The sequence below is a fragment of the Dichotomopilus funicola genome (genome assembly GCF_033296635.1).
Source record: "Dichotomopilus funicola strain CBS 141.50 unplaced genomic scaffold C8A04scaffold_15, whole genome shotgun sequence".
NCBI classification, from domain to species: Eukaryota; Fungi; Ascomycota; class Sordariomycetes; order Sordariales; family Chaetomiaceae; genus Dichotomopilus; species Dichotomopilus funicola.
In genome coordinates this window covers 418,207-428,217 of record NW_026944036.1, presented here as the reverse complement: position 1 = coordinate 428,217, position 10,011 = coordinate 418,207, and the positions used below count along the sequence as shown (strand labels likewise).

The 10,011-nt window shown below is 56.2% G+C and overlaps 1 protein-coding gene across 1 annotated transcript; it reads left to right on the top strand.

Moving 5' to 3' along the window:
• Nucleotides 1-6,129: 6,129 nt before the first annotated feature.
• On the top strand, nucleotides 6,130-10,011 carry C8A04DRAFT_35796 (uncharacterized protein; the record flags this gene model as incomplete). The annotated part of the gene is made up of 4 exons (XM_062783303.1): nucleotides 6,130-6,330; nucleotides 6,448-6,698; nucleotides 6,924-7,435; nucleotides 7,469-10,011. The coding sequence occupies 4 exons, from the start codon at nucleotides 6,130-6,132 to the stop codon at nucleotides 10,009-10,011; spliced, it is 3,507 nt and encodes a 1,168-aa protein (XP_062638910.1).

Here is a 10,011-nt window from a genome sequence, read left to right as displayed (position 1 = left end):
CCCGTGAACGACCCCTTACGCCGCGTCTTCGAGGAGCTCAACCCAGGCCTGGACTTTGATGGCCAGATGGAGCAGCTAGGGGATCTCGGGCCTGATGGAGTTGACGGGGAACTCGACCTCGGGATTGATGTGGCCGGTGATAGAGGCCGGGAACGAGGACGGCGGAGACGTCGGGGTGGACATGCCCTTGGGACTGGAACTGGAACTGGTACTGGAACCGGAAATGGAAATGGAACCGCCGCTCCCGCAACCACCCCCGAAGATATCATCCTAGACCCCATCGACGGCACGCCCTTTGCCCCGCAACGTCTGCGCGCCGCAGGGAGAGGTACCGTCCGACGGGGCAGGACACGTTCCCGGCGGCCGTCCTTGGGACAACTCCCCCAGCAACAACAAACGGAAAACGAGACATCCTCCTCCGGATCTGTCCCTGGTGCAGCACCCGTGCCTCGTGCGTGGCGGGCCCATGGTGCGGCGGCTGCTGCTGCTGCTGCGGCTGCGGCTGCGGCCTCGGCTTCTCGGACGCCGGTGAGGATGAATTCGAGGAGGGCGGGGAGGTGGGGGGAGAGGGAGGTGTTGGTGGAGAGTTCGTGGTGGGATGGAGATGGGGAGGGGAATGAGAACGGGGATGGGGATGGGGATGGGGGAGTGAGGGTGTGAGGGTGTGAGGGTGTGAGTACATGGGGGATACGGTCAAGCTTGAAACCTTGACAGACCTTATGCTCGTCACACTTTCAAGGATCGAGAGTTGACGGTTGAGATGAGGGTATATACGCAGCCCCTTTTTGGTTACTCAGCGTTTTCACTGGGCAGGTTATATTTTGGTTTGTTCGGGCATCTCTCCGCTTTGGATCTGGCTACATTGCATGGCGGCGTTGATGATTTACTAGCATGGGCATGGCATGGTTGGGAGTTGGCACCAAAAGCTGGAGGCAATTAGGGACAGAGAGGGGAACACGTTACATGGGAGGACGGCCTCCTATAGGATGAGCATTTCAGGCAATGGTAGAATAAAGCATTCCATCACTTTATCTTCTGTGAAGAATCACTTCGTGTCGTGATATGTGAATATGCACGTGGGAAGACCATATCAACCAAGGTTGGTATACCTGAAGGCGAAGTAAAAAATGGGAAGTTCTATGGAGTTAGAATGGGACACATCAATATGTTGATGGGCTCGATAAACCATCCCTAGACACTGATCCAACACTATGAAGTAATCAAAAAACTCACGCCCGCTCGTCTGGTCTATAAACTACATTCCCAACAACATCCCACCCCCAAAACCTCGCAAAACTCAACTTTCTCCCCAAAACCGGCCGTCTATACCATTTTACGACCGCAAACCCACCTCAAAACCCGTTAAAATGCCTCACGTGGTATACGGACCCCATGAATCCAAATGGACACATGAATTTAACCAGGCGATCCCGATCCGTGGCGCTTTTTCCGTTTCTTGCGGTGAATTCGACGTCCAAACTCGAGGTTTGGCCGAGTGGTCTGAGGCGCTATGTCGGGGGACAGGGGTATGAACGGCACAGATAACCCTAACCCTGCAGGGCCATGCCCAAGCACAGAGCAAAAACTTCCTTTCCTCACAAAAAGAACCTCTTTGGATGAGGTTTCGCCGCAGGCATGGGAAATAGAGTCTCAAAAAAGGCTGAACCCACTTATTAATATAGTGCTTTATCACCCAGCTCAATATTTTCAAAATCACAGTTAAATTGATGTGCTGCCGCTGTGTTTTTGTGGCACGTTCGATATCTAAACTCGAGGTTGGCCGAGTGGTCCGAGGCGCCATGTCGGGGAACAGGGGTATGGGCGCGCACACAACCCTAACCCCAACAGCTTTGCAGCCATCAACCTGCCTGCAAACCTTTTGTTCTCGATGGAAAACGACATTCAGGCGCTTCCATAAGCCAAACAAGATTTCCTGTGCTCCTGAAAATTTCAAGCCACAATCTTATCCGTATCCCACTAGCATTGATAACAAAATTTTGTCCGCCTGACCTGTTTTCATAGTGTTGTTAGTGATTTCCGCCTTCAACTTGACACCCGAACTCACGGTTTTGCGAGTGGTTAAGGCGCAAAGCTTGGGCAGGGGTATCGGCAGCAGATATAACCCTAACCCTTATAACGTTACTCCGCTGGCTCAAACTCGATCCACAACCGACACCTTTACGCTTTCATACCGCAAACCAGAACCGGTATGCTCTTGATAATCTTCAGAGGTGATAATTTGCACAATATCTTAACATGTATCAGTATATAACTCATATTCAACGTGAATTCGCTCAGTTGCTCGCGCTTCTTCCCGTGAATTTCACATCGAACTCGAGGTTTGGCCGAGTGGACGAAGGCGCCAGGTTGTGGTACAGGGGTATGGCCGGCACATACAACCCTAACCCTTCACATTTCGAGTCAAACGATTCTTTCGTGAAAACACAACCATGTCGCACTTCCACAGGACTTTTGTAGTCTAAAAAAGCTGTCAGGTAGTGTAATTACACTTTTATTTTAAACAGACTTAGACATCTTGGCAATTCGGCTTGAATTCGCGGTGGTTTTGCCGTTTCTTGCCGTGAATTCGACGTCCAAACTCGAGGTTTGGCCGAGTGGACTAAGGCGCTACGTTATGGTACAGGGGTATGAGCTACGCATACAACCCTAACCCTAACCTGGGTTGCCACGAGAATTTGCAAGCGATTCCTTTTTCCTCTCAAAAACGACGCTCGAAAGCTTCTAGAGCAACGAATTCGGCTGGATGGTCCCTAAAAATTTGGTGGTAGGATGTTTTTCACAACAACTTGCCACTATCCACTGCAAATTGTCTTTCTGTATTGAATTGTTGATGCTGTCGCTCGATTTCTGGGCCGCGACGGGACCTAAACGCAAGTTCCGATTTTTTGGCTCAGTTGGTTGAGCTCGCAATCTTTGATTTGGGCCGGGGTGTGAGCGTGCCTTACATAACCCTAACCCGGAGCTGTTTTGCCGTGGGAATTGCAAGCAATTCATTTTGTCCTCTCAAAAATGGCATTCTTGAGCTTCCAGAGCAGCAGATTGGCTCTCTAAGTCCTGAAAATTTGGAGATGGAATGTTCTCAATGGTATCTTGCCCCTAGCCGCAGCAAGTAGCCTTTTTATGCTGAATTGTTGATGCTGTCGCTGTTTTTCCGAGCTTCGACAAGACCCAAACGCAAGTTCCGATTTTTTGGTTCAGTTGGTTAAGCTCGCAAATCTTTGATTTGGGCTTACATAACCCGAACCCATTCTCATGAGTATGACAGTTATTTGGCGTGCAGAGGCCGCAACCGGGACAAAGCCGCTCTGAAAATTGCTGTCTGAAACTTTTTGTATAACTTATCACAGAATCTTGAAGTTTTACGCCTGGTTTTGGCGTATTCACTGTGGTATCTCCGCCTGATCGTCACTTAAACGCAAGTTTTGGTCTGAGGCGCTTGGCTATGGGACCTATGGGGGTACCCACAGTTAACCCTAACCCGTAACCGCCCCCGCTGGTATTCTCGCTCGCCACACTTGGGGGGTCTTGGGGTGGCGTCAACTTAGGAAAATAGCTCTGAAAACTCACAAGTATATTATTTGGTATTTAGGGCTGCAGCAGAAGACAGTAATTGGTCTGTTAAGGCGGTATTTGTCGCAGTGTGTTCGTGTTTTTGAGGCTGATCGTGACCCAAACGCAAGTTTGGGTCTGAGGCGCCAGGTTATGGGGCTCATCGGGGCTCATCGGGGCTCATCACGTCTAACCCTAACCCGTGGCGGCCGCCCCTTTCGCTCGCCATCAAAGCGACACTTTGGGCCACATAGGGCGGCGTCAACTTAGCAAAATAGCTCAGAAAATTTACACGTGTAGTATTTGACGTCGTAACGTGCCGAAGGCGGGAGTAATCAGTCCGTTTTGGCGGTATTTGTTGCAGTATGCCCATGTTTTTGCGCCTGAAGGTCACGCAAACACAGGTTTGGTCCAAGGCGTCGGTTTTGGGGGTCCGTTGTCAGGTCTAACCCTAACCCGCAATATCTTGGCATTCTTATGAGCTCCGGCATGGCAACGTCGGGCAAGGCTTGCGGATTGTAATACCGTGATGCTGTGGCACGAGCAGCCATCAGGTCGGCGCTTCCATGAACGTTGCACTACGTGGTCGTATCTCGATTGTTGCTCAAAGATCGCCGAAATCGTGGCCTGGATATTCGCATTCTGTCTGGCAGCCGCCCAAGACTGTAAAACGGAACCGTCTGGAGTTGCTTGGCAGTGGAACGTCCGGTCTTTGGCGGGCCGGCTTGGCCACCTTCCGTTACGGACCATGTCATGTGTGAAACACGGCCATCTGGAGTTTTCCCCGTCTCTTGTCTGACGGCGCGGGCGGCTAAGGTCCGGTGTCGAGGTCCGGAAGTACAGACTAAATGTAAGCGCTCACCTGACGAAACCATTAACCAGGGCGTCACAGGCATTTCCCTGGCTCTGGGTCGAGGAGCCCGAAAAAGTATCCGTAGCTATCCGACGCCCGTCAGACCTTGAAGACGGAGGACAGAGATATATTCGAAAAAACGGCAAATGGCACTGCAGCGGGCGAAACATGTTTCGTAGATCAAACGTGACCCAAGTCCGGGCTGGTTAGCCCCAGGTCTCGTCTAACCGGGTTGGAGCAAACGCAAATGTTCTATCGTCTTCTTCGAACCAGGAATTCCATGACAGCTAGGTAAGCAGATCGCCCGGCCATGACGGGAACCTGTGTGACAAAACAAAACTGGAGCAAAGAAACATGGTGATCGATGGTGACGGCTCATAGGATTGTCAAAGTTCGGCATTTGGAGTGAAGCTTAACATGTTGCACCCCTGTTTCCCCCGCAAAGGCTCTTGTCAGCAAATTGCTTTTTGACCACCGTGCCTTTGCTGCCATGCGCTGCAACTGCAGGAGGTGTGCTTTGTGCATCAGGAACGGTCGTCTTGGCGCGTAGTTGAAACGGTCGCCTCAACGTCAAAAAGAAAGGGTCAGTCGACGTGAGCAGTTCAATCCAGAGGAACTTCCAAGCTCAAAGAAAGTTAGTTCGATGGTAGTCTCGCCATGGACTCAAAGGTTTGGTTCCATGTATCGCGGGTCAACCTGTCAACTCCCATTGGGGGTCTCGTCCGTTGATGCCACCCCAATTCGGTAAGACGCGTCCGGATTTAGCAGCGTAAAATGCGCCGATCGCAACTTGAAAGCGCCGCCGCTCACAGCGTGGGCTGTTGTGCATCACAGTGGAACATGGCTTGACACAGTGTCGTCTTTTCCCCTTTCTTTCTGCTCGGCCCAGTCTCCCAGTGCCGTCGCCCTGTGTATCGATGCCTCCTTGTCGGCTTTGTATCGCGATCAACGGCAGTTTGTTCGTGGCGGCGGCTCAGCTGCGTCTCAACCCTGGTCTTTGTGGGGAGCGCAGGAACCGCTCCATTTGAGATGGGAAGAAAACCTCCTAACCAATGGAGCGTTGCGAAGGACCTTGATGATTTGAGAAGAGAGAAAGGAAAAGGCACTTGGAGCTCCCAATGGTCCGAGTGCCATTTTGGTGGACGCTGGAGTGGCTGGCTTCCATTATGCGCGCCTGTCTGGTTCCTCCCTTTCATTCTCAGCACCGGAATCCGGAATGCACAACATCAGCGGATTGGCCAATTCCCCATCGAGAGCGGTACGACTCGGTGATTGGCTGTCATGCAACGGTTCAGGGGGAACACCTGCAAGGAACGGGGCGCGTGGGTGGTTGCACACAGTGGACAAGGGTTGCGCCCAGGCGTGGGAGCGGCCCTTGCGGGGCACTTGGGGCCAGCCATCGCGGGTTTGCCCCTGTCGATGGCGCTTGAAAGCTTTCCGAAAATGGGGCTACGATGCAACCTTTCTATCTGGCCCCTGGCGAATCGCCGGCGCTAGCGCTACCTTTTGCACCGAAGGGGTCGATGAGCGGGCGTCCGCTCCTTTTCGCTCTTTTCCCTCACTGAGAATCTGGGAGACAAGCGGCCCCTTTGCCCATTGCCGAGCCTGTTCGTCGGTCTCAAATCTCAATGTGTTAATTAATTGCTCTGTTTTTGCAGCACCAATCGAATGGGGAGTAGCGCAACAACGCCCTTATGAATGCCACCATGGCTGCTCACGGAGAGGGCCGCGCAGGCGACGTCGTCGACACCACTATGCCGCCGTCGCCACCCGCTCTGCCCGTTTCAGCGTCTGATACACCGTCTGCACCGTCTGGACCATCTGCACCGTCCGAAGTCGTGTTCCCGCGCCCGGCCCCCTCGTCCCACCACCCCTCGTCCTCCGCCCAACCCCTCGACGAAACACTCGTCCAAACGGACCACGACCAAGGCCACCACTACGACCATTACGACCACTACGACCACTCTGATCACTCCGACCACAACCCAGACGCGTTTCCCGATCTGGAGGCCCTCCCGGGGAAGCGCCCACTGCCCAGTCCTCGCAACGGCCGCTCGTTCAGTCTCGCCCATCTCTCGGGCCCCATTAAGCGCAAGCCGCTGTCGTCGACTGCCTCACCTGCCGCTGTCCGCTTCTCCAAGGGCGCGGCCGTGTATGCCGATATCCTCGCCGACCTGCCCCGCCCCGAGCAGCGCTTTGCCCGCTCGTGCTCGCTCGACAGTCCGACTCTGTACGAGTTTCCCGGGGAGCGTAGTCCGTTACCAACGACTAGCTCGTTGAATACGGTCCAGGACGCTAGCAGCCTACCGTACGTTGTTGTATTGTTTCACTGTTTCCGCAGCGTGTTCCGTTTCTTTGGTTTCTTTCTTTTTGGGGGGCTGGGTAGTAGTGGGAAAGGGATTTGTTTCCCTTTGTTGCGACCAACCTGACTCGGCTAAAGTGGTGCTGGTGGCAATAATGGTGTGTGTTATATCAGGCTAACCCGGCTTTCTTCGATCAGATCAGCTCTCGTGTCCGACTACTTTGCGCAGGCTACCGTCCCGCCATCCGTCGCCACGGGACACGACGCGGCGTGTTTGCGAAACACTGCGGGAATCAACCCTGCAGCGCCTCAAACACATCCCGCGCGCCCCCAAGAGGACGAGAGTCCGAGCGTGGCCGAGACCGTTGAAACCGCCAGCCAGTCCTCTTTTCAAGAAGAGGCAGAGGAAGACGGCGACGAAGAGGAAGAAGGGGGTGACCCGTACGAGCTGGACGACTTGTACTCCGTGTCTGACTCGCGGACATCGGACGACGGGCTGGAGAGTCGGGGCACTCCAAGGGAGGACGACGAAGACGACGACGACAAACGTTCCACCATAATCGATCCCAACGCGAGGACCATGTCCATGTTCTCTCGCAAATCCCCTCCACCACAACTCAAACTTGCGCCCACCAACACGCGAGATGAACCCCCAAGCGCGGCCACGGATTCAGCATCGGCTTTGGCATCGTCCTCATCACTAGAACAAAGTAATCTTAATAAGCCACTACCCAAATCACCAGCGTCATCCAAACTGAGCGCCTTCTTCGGCTGGGCCACCTCGCCAGAAGCCACCGTTGCGACCGAATTCTCCGACAAGGACTACTCGCCCATTCCCTCGCCCTCATCACCCAAGCAAGCGGCGGCTGTGATCGGGTCGTACGACGACGCTCCGCTCAGCGCGCCCAGGGATCGGTCGTTTTCTCATGCCACAGAGCAGGACTCCCTGCAATATTGCGAGTCCTACCTTCAGACACCCGCAGACCCCCCATCATCACTCGGTCAGCTCGAGGAGATGGAGGACGAACTGAAGGCCATCAGCGTCGAGCTGGCCTCGTCCATTCGGCGTGAGATGGACCTGGAGGATCTAGTAGACAGGCTACAGGAACAAGTCAGCAATCCACAGGCGCCTGGGAAACGGACGAGTGACTACTTCTCCGACTCGGGCTACAGCTCGGCCAAGTTCAGCGACTACGACCAGGCCAAGGAGGAGATCTCCCAGATCCAGCGGCGGGCCGAACAGGAGAAGGCCCAGATCCGGCTAGAACTCACCAACAAGCTCCAAGACGAGCGCTCCAAGCGCCGGGAGCTGGACCAGCAAATACAGGAACTATCCAAGAAGGCATCTGAGTTTGATGTGGCTCAGATCGACACCAGTGATGCCACCAACCGGGTCCAGGAGCTGGAGAGCGCATGCGAGGAGCTTAGCCGGAAGTTGTCGGTGGAGCGCAATGCCAAAACCGACCTTGAAGGTCTCCTTCGCTCGGTCCAGGGAGAGCTCCAGACGGCTGCGAACGAGCGGGACAACCTGCGCGATGAGGTCGTCCCACAGCTGCGCTCCCGGCTCGAGGGCCTGGAGGCTGAAGCAGCCGACCAAGCACGGTCTGCATACGACGCATCTAAGATGCAGCAGGAGTTGCAAAACCTCAAGTCAGAAAACGCAGAATTGCAAATGCTCCGATCCGAAAACGCCGAGCTGCGCATGCTGGGGTCGCGCGATGTCGCCGAGCACAAGCAGACCACTGTGGCGCGCATGTCGATGGGCTTGTCGAGGTCGGCGTCCGTCACGGGCGGTCCATTACGGCACAAGCGCCCGCAGTCCATCTCGCGGTCCGCATCTACCCGCGTCAATGAACCCCGCGATGTCCTGGCCGAGCGGCTCAAGGATGTCGAAGCGCAGCGGGACGCCCTCCACAGCGCGCTTAAGAGCCTGCTTGAGAGGCAAGAGATCCAGAACCGCGAGAATGCCAAGAGGATACACCACCTCGAGATGGAGCGCGACCGTCTGCTCACGGCCTCGCCCAAGAAGGTCGGGTACGAGCGGGAGGTGTCCAACCTCCGCGAGGAGATTGCCGTGCTGCGCCGGCGGGCAGAAGAGGCCATTGAGCAAAAGTGGCAGGTCGAGAAGGGTCTGGCCGGGCTAAAGATGGATCTGGACCGTGCCGAGGGCGAGATCGCTTCCCTGCGCGGGCTCCTGAAGGAGAACGATATCCTCATCCCAGAGGCCTTCGCTCGCCCGGGCAGCAGCCACAGCGAGGAGGGCAACGACACGCCCGTGAGCTCGCAGACCCTCGAGAAGGCGTACCACGACCTACAACGCGCCTACATGGACGCCATCGATCGCATCAAGGCCCTCGAGGAAAATACCCGCCCCGACGAGAAAACCCAACTCGCCATCGAACGCCTCGAACAATCCCTCGCGGCCACCGTCTCAGACCGCGACAGCGCCCGTGCCGACGCCAGCGCCTACCTCGACCAAATCGACAACCTCCAAGCCCTCGAAAAGCAGCACCTCGACACCGAAAACGACCTCGCCAGCCAACTACACGAGTCCGCCCGCCGCGTGGAAGAGCTCGCCCAACAAGTCCGCGCCCAGCTCGACGCCAACGCCACCCTCCGCACGCGCCTAGCCGACACCATCGCCCGCGGCGACGCCGAGCAGCGCGTCAGCACCGAGCGCATCGCGGGCATGCAATCCCGCCTGCGCACCCTCGAGGAACAGGTCGAGGCGGCCCAGAGCGCGGCCGAAGAGCGCATCGCCCGCCACGAGGACGAGGTCAGCGAGCTCAAGGACGCCCACTCTGACCAACTACAACGTCTGCGCGATGCCATGGGCGGCCGCGGCCCCCGGCGCGGCTCCGGCCAGCCGCGCGTGTTCCCAGGCAAGTCGCCGCTTTCCCCGATGTTCATCAACCTCAAGCCGCAGACCACCCTTCCCCCACGCAAATCATCCCTATCCCCATCCTCCCACGAAAACGAGGACGACGACCCCACGAGCCCGCGCCCCACCATCCGTCGCGCGGCCACCGCCCCCGTCGATATGATCTCGCAGGTGTCGACGCTGCAGTCCCGCGTGTCGGAGCTGGAGGGCGCGCTGGCGTCGGCGGATGCGGAGATGCAGGAGGTTGTGGGGCGGATGAATACGGCGCAAATTGAGGTGTTGAGGTTGCAGGAGGCAAGGGAGGAGGCGGTGCGGGAGACGAGGCGGCTGCAGAGGGTGTTAGAGGAGGAGAGGATGGCAGTTAGGGGGTTTGAGGGACGGTGGAGGGCTGTTACGGGGGCGTAG